Source organism: Pelmatolapia mariae, linkage group LG17, assembly GCF_036321145.2.
Source record: "Pelmatolapia mariae isolate MD_Pm_ZW linkage group LG17, Pm_UMD_F_2, whole genome shotgun sequence".
In the NCBI taxonomy this organism is placed as follows: domain Eukaryota; kingdom Metazoa; phylum Chordata; class Actinopteri; order Cichliformes; family Cichlidae; genus Pelmatolapia; species Pelmatolapia mariae.
In genome coordinates, this window is record NC_086242.1 from 9,735,315 (window position 1) to 9,757,461 (window position 22,147).

Consider the following 22,147-nt stretch of genomic DNA (forward strand, 5'->3'; position numbering starts at 1 on the left):
TTTATAGCTGTTATGGTCACAATAGCAGTTTCAGTAGTTAACTCAAAATGAAGAAATTGCAAGAGAAGACAGACATATAAGAACAGTCAAGTCGAAGTGGAATTAGAGTGCATTAACACAGCAAGTGGTCTCAAGAAATGTTCCATTAATTAACACTGCAAATCCATGGAGGAAACGTTTCCTCTCGGTTAAGCCACTTCTTACAATATCCGAGTGTTTGGAGTGCTTCTTAAAGCCTCTGAGTAAAGCTTAGGGTCAGAGTCAAATATCATTTTAAAGGCATATTGAATGATTTGTGGTACAGTCGTAAAACAAGTCGCAATCAATGTTTACTGTATATATTGCCCACAGTGATCCGTTCAGGCTTTAGATGAAAGTGAAGTCTGCAGCCCGGTGCACTGAAATTGTGAAGGCTGAATTCGAATGACCCAACGGGCCAAGGTGGAGAGGTGACGATACTGACTGTGAGAGCTGCTTTTAATGGGTAGCAACTTTTATAAGTGAAATTATTTAAAGCATGAATCATTAATCTTCATGAAGTAGTAGGCCTAGTCTGAAAGTGTTTCTTTTTTAACATAACTAAAAAATGCCTCGGGGAGGCGCTTCAGATAAATTGAGCTGGGCGGATCAAAAAGATATCTTAGATGAAAGAGATTTTTCTCTAAAAGTTGGTTTTCTTCTTGAAATAAGTATAGATATTTTACCCAGCGGCAATTTGCTTCCTATTTGAGTCTAAACAAATTCGACTGGAAGGCATCTACTTAAATGCGCGTTGATATCACAGCGCCGCCTATGCGTAAAAATTAAAAACTGGGAAATATATTTATTAGCACGTCTTGTCGGGCGTGGCAGGCTTCTCTGCCGGGGGGTTGCTGTAACCGTAGCCTGCTCCGGGGCTGCTAGATGCTCCATGATGGATGGAGAGTGACAGATCGGGGTTAGCCGCCAGGGGAGTGCATTTTTCTTCCAGCGCACGGTCCTACCCAAGGAGAAAGCGAAGAAGGAAAGATACTGGACGCAAAGGAGGAAAGGAAGAGATACAGGGAGAGAAGAGACCGATTTCTACCCCTCCTCTTTCCTTCTCTCTCTCTTCTCTACTCCCGTGCATCACAGCCTGGTGGGCTTTACCCGGACTGCACCGCATTGACGCTGCTGCTGCTGCCGACCCAACCCAATGAATTAACATCATACACATACTCGCAGGGATCTGGGTTTTCGCACAGCTGAAAACTGGATGCTGTGCTGATTTGTGCGTGCATATGCAACAATTCCCTCTCTCTGGATCCGGACACTGACTCGCTGTCCTGCTAATGCCAAGACTTTGAAAACGAGGAGGAGGAGGCGTTTTGGAGATTATTGCAGCTGCAGTGCAAATAGTGCAGAAGAAGACACTGGGATACTTGCAAGTTTGCAGAGCGAATGTAACCCTGTGCTATTTATTGTACGGTTTCCAACATGGGTGTTGACTAAAAAGAAGATTATCCCCCGAGCTCCATAGAGGTGTGATGATCATGCACTCGTGAAGATTTAAACTGCGCTCAGTAATTTCCTGGATCATGCAGATTCTGCCGCCTAGGACGTTATTCGTGTTACTGGCCCATATACATGTATTGCTATCTTTGAGAAATAATGGAGGAGTTCGGATTAAAGATGAGAGCAACAGCAGCGCATACTCTGGCAAGACTTTCCAGGGGTCTCTCCGGGAGAGTCATCAAAACAAAGCCCGGGACCGTGCGCTCTTGCCCGAGTACGCCACAGGTGCGTCTTCGGCAGAGCTGCAGGCACAGCGGGCAATTATCAGAGGGACCCTTAACTCCACTCACCCCTGGAAGAGGGTAATTGCAGAAGAAATTCGGCGAAATGGACACAGCAAACGCGACTACAATAGGACTCTGACACCCGTGGAGGATCCCAACGCCGTCTCACATTGGGACTCGACGCGCCACCATAATAGGAGGATAAAGTTGAATGGCGGGTTTAGTAGTACGGGGACGCCAGCAGGTGGACACTACAATGCGGCTAAGCCATCTTCAATGGGTTGGGGAGACGGAGGAGGGGGACCCGAGGAGGGCGAGAGGCACAAGAGAGGCACAAAAGATGAACAGAAGAAAGCGTGGAAGAGGGGGAGAAACCGGTTGAACAAAAGCTCTGTAGTTTTGGCTCAACCTCACGCGTCACCGTGGGAACCCATGCCCAAACCGGTGGCCCTCACCTCCACCGAACTGCCCTTTGACCTCTTCACCAGGAGGAGTGAGTTTTTCACTTTCCGAGAGGAAAACCCCTGGGACGCCACGCCGATCACCCCTCCCAGCTCGCAGGATTTCGAGAACGAGATCAAGAACCCCTTTTACCCGGTGACGAGTGAGACTTACGGCGCTTACGCGATCACGTGCGTCTCCGGGGTCATTTTCCTGGTGGGCATAGCGGGAAACATTGCCATCCTGTGCATCGTGTGCCAGAACTACTACATGAAGAGTATCTCCAACTCTCTGCTGGCAAATTTAGCTGTGTGGGATTTTGTGCTCATCTTCTTCTGCCTGCCCATGGTGGTGTTCCACGAACTGACGAAGTCCTGGCTGCTGGGAGAATTTGCCTGCAAAGTGGTGCCCTATGTGGAGGTAATTCTGCCCAGCTTTCATTTGTGTCTTTTTTCTGCTTTAAATTTCTCACAGGTATAGTGGAAATGTTTTGAATTGATCCCTTCAGTGATATCAGATGATGAAGGGGCTCAGTCAGTGTCATTTAGGTGTCATGCTCTTCGTTGCCTGCCTATATAGAGATTTAATTTAAGAGTTTGGTTTCACTTTCAAAGCACTGACAGACCTGAAAGTACACACAGTCACAGGATGACACCTCACCCAATAACAAGGCAATCTGTTTGGCACTTGTGCACCTGCTGCAACTGGAGAGGAATCTCACTTAGCCCTGGAGGCATCAAACACACAAACAAGCACAGATACGCACCAGCATGTTTGACAGCCACTCGCTATCTGCCATTTACTTTGGCTCATACACCACTGCTTTCATCATACATACACCTGAGGAAGGCATTGCATATGCACATATACTCAGTCAGCCTCTTTCCTTGCCTTTTTTGTACCCTCCCCTTCCCACGCACCAGCATTCATAAGCAGTAGTAGTATGCTGATACCTTTCCTTTGTGTTTTTACTGCAATTACACCAGTGTCAGATTCACCCACAAGCGCAATGTCTTTTGTGTAAAACAAGGGATTCCAGCTCAGGCACAGCTTAAGCTTGTTTTGAATGGCTGTTGGCATGACCCGCCTCAAGTGAACTTGAAGGGGGGAGGTTACATATGTGTTTAAAGATGCTTGATTTGAAGACAGAGAAATTGTGGGCAACCCATCTGAGTCATGACTATGTAGGAATTATGTTGTTTGCAGCCAAAGGTAGAAAGAAAGATAAGAGTAAATGTCAGATTGTGTAACCAGGCAAGAAGCCAGAGTCAGTGATCAGAATTTAACTTCAACTCCTCCCTCCAGATGCTACAGAGCCTGCAAACAGGAAGAGCTGTTATCTAATAATATCTTACCAGCCATACAGCAAAAACCTGTTGAGATGTTAAAGATACCTATGCCTGACGTCTAATCTACACTAAGGTTTGGTTGAAAGGCCATCTGTTCAGGTCATTGAAACGGTGTCCCTTTATGTCTAAATTTGGTTTAAAAGTGAAGGTCACTTTTTTTCAACAACTCTACAAACTCCTCACATAATTGGCAGATTTAAACCTAGACTCCTTTTTAGTGACACCACTAAAAAAGTCCCCTTTCCTTCCTAAACTTTCACTTTTAAACAAAAAATAAGCCCTAAGAAGATAAATTTTCACCTTTTACATTTCCACCAAATGTATAGATAGAGAGGTCGCCTTTTTAAAGTGGTCAGATTTAGCCCAGAAAGATATGTTCATAGGCTTGTGGTGCTTGTTGGGTATTGGTATTGGTGAATCTTATATTAGCTTTCTGAAGAGTTTCCGTTGCTTTCATGAAGTTTCCATGCAACTGTAATTGTAAGGGTGTTGAGACAGAGCTGAAGGCCAATTTCTAGAGCAACGCTCGAGTTTACAATGGGCTTCTAAATCCAAGACCAGTTGGTGCTTTTTCTTCATTTTAACTCAAGTGTCAGCTTATGGTCACATATGCTCACTGGCTATTATTTGTTCAGTAAAGTTATAAAGGTAAAGGTCCACTCACACTTTCCTAGAGTCTGACTGATGGAATTTTTAAAGCTGATACCGATATTTGGTGATTTAAAAAATCCGATATTTTGATATATCAGCTGGCGTTTTTATTGCTTCTTGTTTTATTGCTGCTGGCCTCTGTGAGCTACCAAACAAATTTCGTTGTATAACTACAATGACAATAAAGTTCTTTATCTTATCTCATCTATAATAATAAATGCCGATACCAGTATATATCAGCAAAAGGCTAATATAGGCTGATGTATCGGTCAGGCTCTGCACTTTACTAGGCCTACATTTTTTGCAGAAGCTGCAAAAAAATGATCAATAATAAGTAGAGATTATATTTAGCATTGCATACTTACTCTTTAGTGTATAATAACATCCTCATATTTAGTATCAGTCCACTGTGCACCGTGTTGCAAACACCTTGTGACTGCATATGTTTTAATTATTGGGGGATCAAAGAGAAACAGGCCCCCTACCTGTGTTATTGCATATGAGCTTCCCAGGGACCACGGGATAATATTTAATAACCTGACTAACACACATCCACCGCACAGACCAAATGGTTATTTTTAATACGGAATATGTTGTTGTGAAGTAGCTGTACACACCTGTCTCCATGTGTTTATTGCTTCATTTCAAGATGTGTTTTAATATACATATGTATCAGGACATGTGCACAGGGCCCTGTCTGTGTTCCGTGTGTGTATTTGTGCATGCATGTATCAAACAGGCTGTGAGTAATGCAGCCCAGGGCTCAATCTTTCCCTGTGGAACATTCAGCGAAACACACACACTCACCCTATGGAGTGACTTCTTTCTTCACTTAACCCAAATTGAGTCACAGGGGATATTATCATTTGAAATAAGGACACAGTCTCAGTCACTGCATAAATACACAACACAGACAGACACAGAACCCGATTCAGGTATGTATTCAAATCAGGAGATTCTATAGATAATGCATGAGTGTCTGTGCAAAGAGAGGAGCCTCCCGTGGAGCTGCTTTAAGTAAATCTTGTTTTATTCAGTGCTTAGTCGAGTGTGGAATTTCTAAACCTCAAAGAGAAAGCAATTTTGGTGTGAGATGTGAGCAAACACGGCGAGAAATCCTGCACAAAATAAAAATGTGAGCCAGTCTGCCAGCCCACATCATTTCATATACAGTGCCTGTTCACACCCCACACTACCCCTCTTGGCAGTAAGGGGGCAGAGCCCAAAAAAAAGGCAAAACTAATGGACAATAATTGGGGCTTTGCACCTGGCAGTTTATTAGAATAAGACCTGAAACTAGAGTAAAATAACAAATAAATGGAGCAGTAAGCATTGTATAAGCCAGAAGGAAAAAGAAGTCATTTGTCAAGGTTGATTTAAAGCTATGCTTTTGTAACAGAGTGATTTATATACATCTTGTTAACCCCAATTAAAGAGATGCTTGTAAATCATTACAGAAAAAGGCATCCGAGAAGCTACAATGTCACAGAAACATTGATTGAATGTCCAACTCTTTCTGATAATATTGTTACTTTTTAGCATTAGGCACATGGTTTGTTGGACAAAATTCAACAAAAACGCAAGAATCTCACTAACTGAATGACTTACACAAAATTTGTACACTTATATTTATATGGGAAAAAACAGTCATGCAAGTATTGTACAACTGAACCCATATGCAACAGCCTAATGACTTCTCCCATTAGTAGACAGATAGATAATTGGCAATCATCATCATGGGATATACATCTCCCTAAAGATGCATTGTAATTAGTGTTATATTGGCAATCCCAATACTAGTGTAGCCATATAGCATCTGCTTAGAGCCATTAGAACCTGAACTGATTATATTTGCTATGTACAACTTGTGCTTTTATTTACTATATACATTTCTAAGTGTTTTTATGTGAGAACTTTGAGTGTGACAACAGTAACAGGACTTCAGCTCATAAAAAAAGAATCCTTTATGATCTGTCTGTTTATTGCCTGTCTCTACTGCCGTTCATCCAACCTGTTTTCAGTCTTTCATATTTTGACTAAAGCTGATTCTCTGACTATCATGAATTTCCTAACTTTTGGGATACATTAAGTATGTTCTAGCTTATCTAATTCATTGAAAGTTCCTTCTTTCTAACTCTAAGCAGAGTAAGTAAAAATCTATAAGGCCAATATCATCCTTCAGTTTAGGTTTAGTTTAGTTTGTGCCTTGTGTATTTGGCCTCGTTGGTATTTTCTGTAGTCAGGGCTTCAGCAGGCAGACATAGTGAAATAGACTGTTGAAACCGAGCAAGAAAGAGGCTGGAGGAAGAGAGAGTGCAATAGAAAGCTTGAGTATGAGGAGAGAGTGAACAGGGCTGCACGGACCCACCGAGGGCCACAATGCACAGTGTCGAAATTGGCGATAATGGCAGGACATACATCAGCTTGACATATACACACTCACCGTGCACAGACTGAGGCGCAGACCCTCAGGTAACTGAATCAGAATTTGGTCTGCTCTTTATGTCTGCTGTATGAAGTACAGTAGTAGAATACAGGAAGGCATATACAGTCAGTTGCAATTATGATTTTCTTTCTAAAGAAAGAATCCAAAATGATAGCCTTGCTAGTGAAATCAAAAATATTTATCTTCATTTACCATACCGTTATGGGTCGATCTTTAGAGGTCTACCAGAGGTCATGAAAAGAGAATCTCTTACTATTTACAGTTATATGTGTCCAAGCCTATGTCGGTTTAAAATCTATGTAACCATCTAGCCTGTAGACACACACACACATTCACAAAGTCAGTGGGGTGTGGTGTTTCTCCATATGGGTGGGATGGCCTTCTCCCTACTGATCACTGCCTGCGGCTGTTCTCCCCCCTCTCCTCTCTCCGCATCAGCTATCTGTGATTAGAAACAAGCCTTGGGACACGCACACTCACATACACTTAGAGACAGAATGAATATTACATTAATATAAACTGAAATGCAGATGTACACTTACAACGCGTAGACACAAACACAAACTGGATCTCGCGCCCTCTGCATTCTCAGCCTGTCAGGCATGCGAGTAATTGTTAATTGGAGTATACGTATTTGAATTATTCAGAGTATGTAATTAGCAGCTCTTCATTATGCATGATGGTGAGTCCATTCAGCCAGCTCTTTGTCCATGGATGAGTAGATTTGGTGTTTTGTATGTTCAGACAAGTTCAAATAACAGCATGAAGCAAAGATCGGGGTTGCCGTTGGACGCAGTTGCCTAAATTGGTAATTACTCATGTAAATGAAATATTCATTGGGTGATTATCATCATGAATTATGTGGAGTGAAAACAAGCAGCATATCAGCTTTACATCAACATAGAATAGGTCAGCACAAAGTCAGGCTTCATAGAAGAGAATAGAACATGAAAGCTGTTCTGTTTTGTATTGCTTTCAGTGTAACACTTCCAGGCAGGAATCAATGACCTGGAACAGGACTTTTCCAGCCGCCACTGTAGAATGAGAGCATTCTTTTTTTTTTCTTTTTTTTTTGCGTCCAGGGTAAATCTGCCACACGTCAGGATATAATTCAATGAAAGAGAAATTTATTGTCTGGAAGAAACAGTCAGGAAAAAACAGAAAGCAATGATATAGAGCACAGTTGCTCTTAATGTAATTAAAAAAAATACAAAGCAGCCCATTAAGTACTCATTCCCGTTCTTTGTGCATGTGTAATGCACAATGTAGTGTATTGCACATACACAATTTTTATATATTTGTTTCCGAAGCTTTCGAACACGTGTTCTTTCATCACAAGAGCAAAATCACGTAAGCTATTTCATCAGATCTAAGCCATCGCCACAACTACTGAGCAACGTCATCCACAGAGGAGAGCTTTGGAAACATAAATGGACCACGTGCTTTTTTGTTGTTGTTTTTTTTAAGGGTAGAAGTTATATCAACAGAAATTCAAACATCGTCCATGATATTCAGCACCGAGAATGCTGCAGGAGTCCACTATTCATGTAGAAATCCATCTTGGGTAAATGGAGTTCAGCAGCACATTGGGTGCTGCAGACTGCCGTAGTCAGCTGAGGCAGTAAGGCTCTGCTGGAGCTCTCCAGCTGTTACTCAGTGGTGCTCTGTTATAGAAGTTGATGTTAAAACGAGCTAACTGTTTGTGCTGAAAAAGACAAGTAACTAGTCACTCCTTCATTTAGAAAAAAAAGAGGAAATATTAACAAAGATAATTATTTCTTACTGTGTTTAATAAAGAATAAGTAGACCTCCAGCCTTTAGTTGCACTATGGACAGAAGTACTGGAACATCTGCAAGTTAAATCTACAGGAGCTACTCTATTGAAACCCATACCATAAAGTTTTCAGTGCACACTTTTATCATTCCTGATGAATCCTGATGATTTATTGTCGTCACCCCACCGGGCAGCTGGGGAGTGGCATGACAGCACGGCCACACTGGTCCTGACAGACTAGACAGCAGTGTTGGTCAAGTTACTTGAAAAAAGTAATCAGTAACTAATTACTGATTACTTCCCCCCCAAAAGTAATCCCGTTACTTTACTGATTACTTATTTTCAAAAGTAATTAGTTACTTGTTTACTTGGTTACTTTTTAAAAACATGATTTACAACCTGAATAGGTGATAAAGCGATAGATCTTTCAGCCCAATTCTACTTTTTCTGCATAATCCATCATATAAAATGTAATCAAATGGAAAAGTCTCTTTTTAAAACTTGTTTTATTAGTTTTAATCTTTTAACTTTATGCATCAAGCAAAAATTAAATTATATGCAACATTCTCTGACTGAAAGAAATTTGTTTAACATTTAAACCTATTTTCTGCACATTCCAGCACATAAATTAAAATATTTTTTTGTGTTTACACTCAGTCTTTCAAATAAATGCAAGTGAAACACAGCAGAAAATAAATAAAATCAGCGGTCCTGTTGCTCTATTTTCATCTGTATAGCAGGAGTGGGGCAGGCGGATGTTTGCCCTGGTGCAGGTGTGCCGCAGCGGTCAGTGGAAGAATCCGCGAGTTTCTCTGTGAATTTCACATTCCCGTGGCAGCGTACTCGGTTGCTCGGAAGTTTAGGGGATTTTTTTCGCTGTAAAAAGAAGTTTTCTTCCCACGCACTGTACAGCGGACGCCAATGTTTTTGTCATTTTTTACGGAATCAAACTCAAAGTAAGGTCAGTACTTCCACGCGTTAAACGCTGCACGGTCATATGCTCTCCTGCACTCGATATATTATCCATTGTTGATCTGCACACAGCTGTTGCCACGATCGTCGAACTCGCTTATGTCATTGTCATGAGACACTCTCCCAAAAAAAAATCACGGCTTTAGTAACGGTATTATATTTATTGCATTTCCTCCTCCAAACTGTGTTACCCCTTTGGTTTGAGAGGCTGTTACCTGGTAACAGTAGCGTCACCGGCCTTTGCCTGTGTGTTTACAATGATTTTGTCAAGTTAGGGCTAGTTAGGTTTTTTCCTATAATTCAGTTCAGTTTTATTTGTATATCGCCAGATCACAACAGCAGTCAAGGCACTATAGTCCAAAGACGTGCATATTAGATGATTCTACATTAGCATTACATTAGTGTGCCTGAATGATTGTGTGTCTCTTGTTATGTACACCCAACGCAAGTCACCAGTCTGTCTGCCAAAGTCAGCTGGGACAGCTTTCAGTCACCTATAACTTAGGAAATGGATGGACTCATGGAAGATAACAGAAAACAAGCAATAAATATTTAACAGCAGAAGCTATGCCCTTTTTTGTTTTGCTAGCATGAGCAGGTCCACAAGGTTGGATTTTGCTCTCTGTCTGCTATTACCCCCCATATACATCACCCATATAGAAAGATAATTTCAAAAATTCAGCATAAACATGGGCATGAGCAGAGGACCTGCCTTCTAACCCTGATCTATCCGCTGTCTCTGTTGCTCATGCAGCCCACCTGATGGATGGTTGCTGTCATTGGCAGGGTCTCTCTGGTTAGAGTTATGGTCTTCTGGAACCTGCACTGGGTCACACACTCCTGTAAGAGAAAAGCAATGCAGCTGGAATAACCCTTTGTCTCCCTGGCTCATTACTACCAGACTGGTTGTCTATGTGTGTGGTTGTGTTTGCGCATTGTTGTGTTTTGACATTAGCCCATTCATCACTTGATAACACCCATTACCCTCTGACAGTGGCTGTAGTCACAGTATGGCCCCAAATGCTCCACCAGTCCTTGTTAAGAGCCAATTAATAGCTTGAGCCTTTGTACCACCAGCTCACAAGACCTTTAATCAGCAACTTAATGGGCCGTTATTAAAAAACAGCACCAGGGGAAAATGTCTTTCTCACCTGCTGCGCAGATGGACTGCCAGAATTTTAAAAACACGTGTTGTAGATGAAAGGCCTTTTCATGGCTTTGTTTTTTTTTTTTCTGAGCTCTTGAAGTCCAAGGTTGAGAAGCAATTCATGATATCAAGTGGAAAAACTGCATTGACCTCTTTTGCAAATTGTCTATCATCAGGTGGTAACAGGTGGTTTTGATATTATTTGATATTTGGTATTATTTGGTAGGAAGGGGTTCCAATCACAGAACTAAAGGGAATCATAAAGTAAATTTTTGTTTCTATTATTAAATATAGTTGTGGTCAGAAGTCTACATACACCCATCATGTGCATTAAAATGCTAATTTGGGGCTTTTAATAATTTCTTTGAAGTGCTCTTTTCCAGGGTGAAGATGGTTCAGCATGCATCTTTACTGACTTACACAATAAGAAAAGTTTGAATTTATTTTGGATTTTCTCTTGGATTTTTCTCTAATCCACACAGGGCAAAAGTATACAGATGTGTTTGATGTGTGGTTCATTCTCATTGGAATACCCAACTCGGTGCAAGTTTTCTAGCTGATATGAACTTGAACAATTTGGAAGTAGTTGTCCTTTATTATTCCATCCACTTTGGGCAATGTACCAGTACCACTGGCAGCAAAACAGCGCTACCACCACCGTGCTTAACAATTTGTACAGTGTTTTTAGGACTGAACGCCTCATCTCTACTCCGCCAAACAAACCTTTTCTCATTGTGACCAAACAGCTCATTGTTCTCAATTGACTGTAAAACTTTTCTCCAGAAAGCATTTGGCTTGTTTGTTTGAGCAGCTGCAAATTTTAGTCGAGCTTGAAGTTGTCAAGTTTTGGAGTAGGGGCTTCTTTCTTGCTTGGCACCCTCTTAGTCCATGACCATGTACAACTCACTTCACTATGGACAGTGACGCTGGTGTTCCAGCAGTTTCCAGGTTATGGTTCCTGGGTTGTTCCTGATCATCCTAAATTTTGTCTCATTTGAGGTCGACAGTTTGTGCAAAGTGGTTAAACATCTGAAACTTGTACTTGCCTACAATTGTTTGAACTATAATCTTGGAATCTCCAATTATTTATAAATGTATCTAAGAGACTTTTTCAACTTGTGATTTGTCCTTCTTAGATCTTTACTGAGTTCCTCTGCTTGACTGATACTCGGTATCGGAAAGAAAAGAAAGAAAATAACTAAAAATCTCAAGCTATTCCTTTAGAAAGAGACAGGACGTATAAAATCAACAGGAGTGTAAATATATTATTTATTTGGGGGGTTTTGGATCAGAGCATTACTGTTGCAGGATTTCTGTCCCTGAAGCTAACAGACCTGTTATCTTGCCTGCAGGTAAACTGAACATGACAAGGTCAGTGCTGCTGGTTGGGATAAATGCCACATTAACATTGTTAATCATTCTGAGGATGTCGTGGGTTATTTCTTTCTTTCCATCACTCAGTGAGTTAGATTCACTGACGTGTTTCTCTGCCATTGTTCAGCTCTCATTCTCTCTCTTTCCCTTTCATTCTCTGACTCCCTCTTTACTTTCCATTCTTCTTCTGCCTCTGTTTCTCTTTCTCTCATTTGCAATTCCCCCTTCCACAAATACAGTGACAGCTTCACCCCCACCCGCCCTGCATGTTGGACTCTCTCTCTCTCTCATCTCCCCTCCAGTACAAAGCTATGCTTGTTCATCTTGCCCTTGCTCTCCGCCCTGACATGCTGATCAAAGCTCGGTTGCCTTTAAAACCAATTTCAGGCCTGTTGTTCTATTTATGAAATATTCAGCATTTGCAACCACCTGTTCTTGTGTACGGGATGGATATTTGTGTCTGTCAGAAGTGGGTCAGACACAGAGACTAATATGATGTTTCACAATAATAAAGGTAGAAAAAAATGGAGAAAAAACACTGGTTTAAACAGCAGGTTGGTGGGCTCAAAGCCAGAGGTGTGCGCCTGAGATGACCAATTAGGAATATACCATCTCACTGACTTCTGAAACTGAGCATTTAGATGAGTCTGAAGTCTGAACTTTTGGCCTCTGGCTATGTTTAATATGGGCATCCACCACTGTAACCAGTATATGACAGAAAGAAAAAAGAAAAATAATCTATACAACATATTCAAATGTTAAATAGTGGATGGAACCTTTAAATGCAATCAGCTATTATTTGAGTGCAAGAACACCTTTTTGTTCTACATCAAACATTGTGTTTTATGCCTAACATGCATCCCTGCATAGTGTGTACACTCAAGAGTGCAGTAGGGCAACAGCAGAATGCAATTTCAGTAAGTGGCATCCACACACGCATGAATCAAGCGAGCAGAGTCGCTCTGTGCCTGTACTGCAGCAACATTTGAAGGGTGTGCTTTTTTTTTTTTTTTGCATTTTGTTCATGCTGTAGATGAACAGCATGGGGCTGTCAAATCCTGCTTAAATTTCACTGCTATAACAGCTCCAGACTGACGCTCATCTCTATTACAAGAAGCAGACAGTTGTGCTGTATAAAAACTTGCAGGACTAAGTGTAAGATGACATCTGCCAAGTGCGCTCAAAATTTGACAAACCAAACCAACTAATGGATTAATCGGTTCAGAGTTTGACAAGAAATCATACACAAGATGCTCTAAAAGGAACACGTCTTTCACTACATCCTAAATACACTCAGAAACAAATCAGTGCCAGTTGCAATATTTTGGCACAACAAGTAATAAAACCTCCAGGTCCCAAATGCAGTCACATTCATCACAGCTACTGTTCAGAGAGTATACACCTCCATCATGGTTACGACCCTTTATGAGCCTGCTTAGACCTCCATGTGTATCAGGGTCAGCGTGTGTGCGTGTTCCTGTTTGAACATCTATATCTATCCAGGAAGTATGTGTTTAGAACATTAAAGTCAGCTCAATGGGGCCATCTGGGAAGCTGGCTGTTATAATTAAATTTGATATGAAGGGGCAGGAGTGGAAGCAGTGTTGTATGAGGAAGGACAGCGGGTCAGTGGATGTTTAGGCTGCACATGCTCCAGCTGCAGAGGACCATTTTGCAGGGTCCACACTGTGCCAAAACGATGGCTAATCCAACAGATGCTTTCAGGTGTTGGCGAAATTTGACAATTTGACAATTCTCATATCTAAAAGGCAGACGCAGTGCCAAATAAATAGCTCTGGTGTGCAGATTTTGAATGAGAAATTAACAGGAAAGCATAATATTTTTGGAAGTTTGCTAATTAGATTGCTATTAATCACTAGGTGTAAAGATTTGTTTGAACGAGTGACTCCAGCGACGACAGCTTTTTTCAAAATCCTCCCTTGATATGTATGTGTGGTGTCTAACTGTCTGCTTTCAGTTCACACACACACGCATCAAGGGATACTACAGTGTTAATCACAGCTTAGAGCCTTCCACTGTGCCTCTGCTGCCCCACTGCATGTAATTGTGCCACTGTCAGGTGTACCTAACGGCCGGTACCATTACACTTTGTCCTGCTGTCTTTCTATTGGTGGCGGCTGATTTTTCAGCTGGTGGAAGTTGATGTGTTTGTGTGCGATGCAGAGAAACACATTTGTTTACTCAACACGAAGCAGCCCTTCTTCAAGATTCTGAAATATCATTTCTCCATTTGAGATAATTTAGTATCTTTTCTTTGTTATGCTCGATAGCCTGGCAGCCGTGACTATAACTTTGCAGAGTGTCACAGGCGAATCAGAATTGAAAACAGATAAGCCCATCCGCCTGTTGAAATGACTTTAGATAATCACTTGTGTAAGGCCAGTGTTAGCACAAGCTCTTTCATCCTAATTTCCCCCTCATGCATTCTGTGCTGATGCAAAATTTCAAGATATGAGCAACGCTCTTGAGGCAATGCATTTCAGTCAGCTAAGGCCTCTGGATATACGCAGTGTTACGTGTCATGTTAATTTCTTAATAATGTTTAAAGGGCTTCTCTTTGTCTGTTTGCTCAGGTGGCCTCCCTGGGTGTGACCACCTTCACCCTGTGTGCTCTGTGCATCGACCGCTTCCGTGCAGCCACCAATGTCCAGATGTACTACGAGATGATAGAGAACTGCACGTCTACTACTGCCAAGCTAGCCGTCATCTGGATCGGCGCCCTCCTCTTGGCACTCCCGGAGCTCCTCATTCGACAGCTCGTGGCAGAGGACACAGGAATCCCAGATGAGCCCCCTGTGGAACGCTGCATTATCAGGATATCCACTTCACTGCCTGACATGCTCTATGTGCTGGGCCTGACGTACGAGGGTGCTCGGCTGTGGTGGTGCTTTGGCTGCTACTTTTGTCTCCCCACTCTCTTTACAATCGGGTGCTCATTAGTGACGGCGCGCAAGATTCGGCATGCAGAACAGGCCAGCGTGCGCAGCAACAAGAAGCAGATTCGGTTAGAGAGCCAGATGAACTGCACAGTCGTCGCGTTGGCGATCGTCTACGGCGCGTGCGTGGTGCCTGAGAACATCTGCAACATAGTTTCTGCCTACATGGCAGCCGGAGTTCCTGAGCATACCATGTCCGTGCTCCATCTCCTCTCCCAGCTGCTGCTCTTTTGTCGGGCCGCCGTGACGCCGGCACTGCTGCTCCTCTTGTGTCGTCCGCTAGGCAGGGCATTCCTGGACTGCTGCTGTTGCTGCTGCTGCTGTAACCACGCCCCCTCCTCAGCCACAGCAAGTGACGACAATGAACACGAGTGCACTACCGAGCTGGAGCTGTCGCCGTTCAGCACCATCCGCAGGGAGCTGAGTAACTACACACCTGCTGGGTCCAACTGCTAGACTGACATTACCATCAGGGAAGGTGATGTCACTAGCCTGATATCTGCCTGTGGCTAGTATTTCTCAAGACTCGGCTAGGAGAGATTTGCCTTACCTAGTCCACTTACATCTCTAAATGGGTGCATGAAGGAAGTTGGGTGCTCTAAATATGTTCATCCCGTTATTCAAGATCATCAACTTTACGATATTTGTATAACTGTTTTTCCAGGACATTTAAGAAAAGGCAAAGTTGTCTTTCCACTCTTGCCATGGGGTGCTTCTAAAACTTGGTCAGTACTTATTTTTAACAGTCCTGCCTGAAACCTTTAAGACTTACTCACTTCCCTTTTGTAGGCCTTGTTTAGCTAAATGTTTTGGGGCAGTTGTAATGACCTCCTAACCAGTTGAGGCCTGGTTCTTCACAAGTTAAAGAAATAATCTAATTTGGAGTTTTTACACTGTACAGTGTAAATACGTCACAACAAGTAGGGTCTTTCAGTTGTTTGTGATAACAAATGTGGATTTGGCAACCACGAAAAAAAACATGTCCAAGAAAATAATCAATGCTAATCACCTCCCAAATATGTCATAGTTGAAATTATAGAGAGTTAGCTAATTACTCATAAAGTGCACCTTGTATAGTAACTCAGACACAACATCTAAGCAGTATCACCTAAACATGTAGGCTCACACTGCCCATAAGAAGTACAGCTAAGTTTACAACCTACATCAGGTGTCAGTTTATGCTTCGTGTAATGGTGCACATATGGGAACAAGGCTTATGATAATTAAACTAGCAAAGGCCATCTCAGCAGTAATGGTAGTTTGTGAAAGGAAAACACAGGGAGGAGGTTGCACTGGAGAATCCAAATGTACACAGCCACACTTACATTGTATATTGAAAAATATCCGCTTGACTCGAGCGAAGCTGGGCTGGTCTCAGAGTACAACAAACACGGACGTGTGGGAGTGGACTAATTGAAATCAAATTAGCGTTGCATGAAGTGGAATGGGATTGAATGAAACAATGCAGACTGAATTGAATACGAATAGACCGGAAATTAATGGAACGTAACACCGTGAAATGTAACTGAAAGGGACGGACTCAGCACGAAGTGGACTGAGATAGAAGTATCTGCACTACACTGTTGTATGATGTTACGCCTTACACGTTGGGCTGTATATATACTGTACACTTTCTTTGGTGCTCTTATGATGAATGCGCTGTAAACAACAGATCCATAGGTTCGACTTAGAATCACAAGAAATTTAGCTGCATACTTTGTTTCAGGTCAAGAAGACGGATTACAGTTACCTGGGACTCTTGAATAATGTAAAAGATGAACAAAATCAACAAAGAGTATCACCGAGCTGCTACATTCAGTTACTACCTTTATTCAGAGTGACACAACTAAGAATATAGTGGCACTTTCTTTTACAGTGTAGCATTTACTGGTGTTTACAGATGAATCAAAATATTAGTTACTTAACACTGTACAGTTCGGTAGATACAATAAATAACTAGTGCACACATTTTATCATTGTTGTTTTATAACACATAACTAATTATGTAAGATATTAAAAAAGGCAATAATTTTCTGTCAATAATTCAATACTTAAACCATATAACACCATATTATTTTTTAAAAAAAATAAGTGAAACATTGTAAATACTAGGGAACTGTTGTTGAAGCAAGTATACATTTGCACCAACAACTACAAAGGTCATAGTAAATACAAAGCAGCTCTTATTTTTGTTATTTATTTACAGGTTATTTATTTACTATTTCTGAACTGTAAAACAAAGTGCTACTATTAACCCTATGGCAGGACCAGGACTAACTGACCACTGGCTAAACCCACTACCCTGACTGGTAATTGTCCAGTCATACTTCTGCATCTGTAAATAGACACATTTTGAGCTTTGGCAACAGATAAAAGATGGGTGTAGCTACTGTAGTATCACCTGTTGGTTTCTGAATGTTTCTGCCATCGTTACCTTGGTTGCAAAAATCCAGATGTGACAAAGAGGGCAGGTTTGAAACAGAAGGCTCACTGGGCTAATGACTTGTGATTGGCAGCTCGTTAGCTAATGGTTGTGCAGTTTCATACCACAGATAAACCCCCCATTTTTAAACATAGTATGACCAAGATAAAAAAAAAAGAAAAGGTTAATTTTTTACTCAGTATCACTCAGAATGAGTGACTGAGCCCGTAAATTCAACAGGAAAGTGTTACAGAGGTCAAGGCACACAGCTATTTTCCCCCACACTTTTGTAGGGCCGTAAATTTTGCTTTTTTGTATTCACAGATTTATCCCTCTGATGGCCTTCAGACAGGGTTTCAGCCACTTACGCATTAGCTTAATTGTTCTGATATGGAAGCTACATCCATGTTTTATACTATTTATAGTCATGCTCATTATTTAAATGCACTTAAGATAATAAAAAAAGATTTATTTGCCTGCAGTGTGTGTTTTTGGGTTTAGTCTTTTAGCAAGAGCAAGATCAGCTAATAGTTAGGACAGCAGTTTTTCATTAAAATGGTCAAGAAGGAAGCTGAAGACAGCATTTTCAACCAATTAGTGCTACTTACAATAACATTTTAGTTAAGCTAGCTGAGCTAGCTAGCTGCACCAGTTTTAATCTGCTAATTACAGTAGCAGTTGTAAATGGTGAGCCCTGTTACCGTTTCCAACTTGTGACCCATTTGGTGTGACATTTTGTCACGCTGGCTACCCTTTAGCAGTAGTATACAATGAAAGATTGTAAAGAGACATATTTTAACCCAAACCATGAAATTTTCCTAAATTAGGGATGTTTGTGGCTAATTGACAGGTTGCTTAAACATATCATTAATATTATCTTATTAATGAACAACGGCAGTTACATTAATAAAGTGATGTACTTTGAGTGGAAGCTGTAAAGGAGGAAAGGGGAAAGTAAATAAATGACAGCCATCTAACCAGCGCTGTCCTGCAACACTGCAAAAAGATGGGGGGAATAGTTGTATGTAAACCTTGTCAGAATAAACTGAAACTATAACCAAGCAACTGAAGCCAGATGTAACCATATGGAAGAAACCAAGTCTACTGCTGCTAGCGCTGCTAAGGTTAGCCAAGCTCATCAAAGTAATCTGAGTGTGCATGCTGCACAGCTTAGGAACATTTAAAACATGATTTGATTAACGAGGAACGTCATTTTTATATATGATTTCTAAAACACACTCAAATTTTTTGTTTTTGGCTCACGTTTAACTTCATGTGCTCAGTTTAAATGTTTTTAAACATTAGTTGAATAGTCTAATAGGTAGCAAATCAGTCACTAGAAACATCCCTATCCTAAACCTTATTAAACCTTACTAAGTACTTTGGCTCTTAAGCCTAACCAAGATTTAAAAAAAAATAAAAATCTCCTACACAAGACACAAACCACAGTGTCCTGGATGGCTTGTAATGTGTTTTTATAGTTCAGACACACAGTGACATTTGCTCTCTGCAACCTTGTACAATCTCAGAGACGCCAGCAGCTTCGACAAAAAGTTAGTACTTATTGCCAGTAGAAGGTGAAAGCTTGGTAGCAGCTGGTTAAAGAAAATATGAGAAGCTTGTTTATCTCTACCTCTGAAATCAAGAACTCAGTAAACATTTTAATGAAAATTTATTGTTGCAAATGTGATGGGAACCACCAGGACCGTAAGGAGGGCGGGGCCTAGCAACCAGTCAAATGAAAAGTGTCATGACCTCGAATACACTTTGCAGTTTCATTACTTGAGCTTTTAAGGAGAACCAATGAAATGTTTTTCACAGTGTGTAATTTCAAGTGTATTGTACTGTATATCCGTTTTCTTAATCCTACTAATCAGACCTGGGTCAAAACAAGGTTCGAACATCAATCTCATTTATTACTCCTGTCAAATTTATGAATAACTTAATAGATAAAACCCTAAATATATACTATATTATTGAAAGTGTATGCTTTAGAAGTTTAGAAGTTGGGATGGCATCCAGAGAGCGGGAGATGACCAAATAATGTTTGTATCTGTAAAACATCAAAAGTTCCATTTATTTAAATACTGAAAACTAACATTAACCTATGTGACCTGTGTGATGACCCAGGTGTGATGGTCATTGGTATACTGTATATTGCGATGACTCTTTTGCATACGACTGCACTGCCAAACACCTTCTCTTTCTCTCTGTCTGTCTTTTGTGCTCTTGTGGTAGTAGCACTCTATCTCTGGATGTCTCTTTCAGCATGGGGGCCAGTTTACTTTAAGCGCCATCACTACAGGAAGATGAATATTACTAGAAAATTTGAATCAGTTCAGGCCCATTGCCTGTAATGAATAGTTTACAAGTTCCTAGGGATGCTGCCTGCAAATCAATACCCTGCAGCCTGTTTGAGATTTTTTATTATTACATCACTATTATGTATTGTAGGTCAGTGTGTGACCCTTTTTTAGGGCTTTCCACCGTTCAGTTTTTCCCTTTCAAATCAATTTAAAAGCAAATTGGAACATGGTTTGGTATCTTGTTTAATGACTGAAAGTTCCCATTTATCTCCTGCTATCTGATGGCACTTAGATTTAAACTGGTTCCTAAACCTGACTCTCTTTTTTCTGCATATTTCTGGAAGTATAGCTCATAAGTGGCTCAGTGTGTAGTGATGTGGTTGAAACTTGATGAAGTGAGTCTTGTAAATCAGTCAGTGAGACGTTTATTCCGAAGTTTGTGAGTATCCTCTTCACTCTGAGCAAAACGTGTCTGTATTTGATACCTGAAAATGTAAGCACACAACCACTTTTGTCTCAAAGTCTAGTCACTCGTTTCTAATAGCTTTTTATATAGCCAAAAAAAAAAACTGTCCCTTTGTTTATCAAAGAACTTTATCTTGAGAACTATATTAAATTGCTAAATGTACTATTACAGTGGTGTTGATGTATTTTGTTTGTTTTCACAATAGCTGTGAGTGCTGGGAGAGATGTGAAAGCTATAACAAAGCAACAAAGGCTGAAAGGTCCTGTCATTTAATGCGTATAAGATCAAAACACTGAATCCCCATAAAGCAACCTAATACATTCAGGATAAGAAGTATTATAAATTCCCCCAGGGACTTTGGGCCCCTTGCTACAACTCAGCATTGCTGAAACACCACAGCCTACCTGAATATTGCTGTTGGCCATGCCCATCTTTTTGTGGCTGCTTCCAGAAGGATAATATGGCGTGTCACAAAGCTCAAATCATCTCAATCGGGCTTCTTGAACACAACAATGAGTTCAGTGTAACACTTTGGGATGTAGAGGAACAGGAAGTTTGCATTACGTATGTGTGTAGCTGACAAATCTGCATCAACTGCGTGATGCTGTCACATCTATGTTTCCAGCACTTTGCCATTCTATCTTTTGGCTCAGCAGTGGCAGAAGATGGACGATCCCTCGACTTAATCAGCTCTTCTCTTGCAAATGCACTGCCTCACCTCAGAGAGTTTTGGCTTCGGGCATGAATGGGCCCGGAGCCAACAGCTTAAATTGATATGGCAAAGGAGAGCCAAGGTCCTCCACCACACTAATGTCCACTTCAGGGAATTCTTGAAGGGGAAAGTCTTTTACCTCAAATGAGCCCACTGTGCCATAGGTGCCTTGGTATTCTGTGTTGCTCTCTATTTATCTGTGGCCTACAACAACTCCTTCTCAGTCAGCCACTCACCTTATTTTTAGCACTGCTTGAAATTTTGCGATGGCTGGAGTTTGGCACACAGCTTGAAGTGTAGGAATACACTACTAGGAAATAGGGAAATAATTACTCCAAACTCTCCCGCTACTTGGGGTAACTCACAAACTTTGTCTCCTCATGTTCTGATTTCTGTAAGATCCTCCTACTACTGCTGTACTCTAGCAAAAGCTGTCTTCATTTTTCTTCCTCTTCACATAACAGGGGACCATTTAAAATATTCATCAGTGATGTATCACTGTGCTGCAACACATCCTACACACCCTCTCTCCCTCTCTTCTCTCTGTTGCCTTTTCTTTGTCTGTTGCATCCAAAGTGTTATACAACGCTGACGATAGCAGCCGACGTCCCGGGTCTGTGTTTGCGATAAGAACAGAACTGTTTATGCCTCCTGTAACAGAATTAGCTGTCTTGTTGGAACACACGCGGCGATGCCAGAAAGCTTCCAGAACCACCAAAGACGTCTTTGCTCAGTCCCCAAGAGGACGTGAATCACTCCCACTGTTGTGAGGAGGTGGTCGCTTTCATTTTTGCTCTTTATGTAACGCAGTCTCATGTCAAAACAGAAAGCTAGGGGCTGGAGAGATGTGGGAAAGGTAGATGTCTTTCAGTTTGCTAAAAACAGCAGGTTGCTGTGACACTGAACAGGAAGAGAGAAAGGAGAATACAACTCACCTATTCAAATCTGATCTAAATAAATCACTCTAACAGAGCTTTGATGGTGCACAGACAAATTATTAAAATGTCTCAAGCAGTTAAAACATTATTTTAAGTAATTAAAATGCATTTAGAAGATCTCATTTGAAGTCCATTATTATGAAATCAGCAGCTCATTTTGCACTTTGAATCAAATCCACTAAATATCTGTCATTTATCTCTCAAGGCAGACAACAAGAAATTAAATGTCTGGTAAAAAGCAAGAGGAATTGTTCACTTTGAGACGGCTTTTATGTATTGTCCTCCCACCACTATCTATCTCCTCCCTCATCTCACAGAAGAAGCTCTGCAATGCATGTTCATGCGGGTGTGTGTGTCTGTCTACATTACGGGAGGGTTCCTCATCCCAGAAAAGCTGACGGGCGATGTGCCACTCAGCTTGGTAATTTTTCCCCC

The 22,147-nt window shown here is 41.2% G+C and overlaps 1 protein-coding gene across 1 annotated transcript; it reads left to right on the forward strand.

Annotated features, from left to right (window-relative positions):
* The first annotated feature begins 892 nt into the window (after positions 1 to 892).
* Positions 893 to 20,195, forward strand: gpr37b (G protein-coupled receptor 37b). Its single transcript, XM_063501136.1, has 2 exons — positions 893 to 2,618; positions 14,506 to 20,195. The coding sequence occupies exons 1-2, from the start codon at positions 1,557 to 1,559 to the stop codon at positions 15,322 to 15,324; spliced, it is 1,881 nt and encodes a 626-aa protein (XP_063357206.1). The 5' UTR covers positions 893 to 1,556; the 3' UTR covers positions 15,325 to 20,195.
* Positions 20,196 to 22,147: the final 1,952 nt, after the last annotated feature.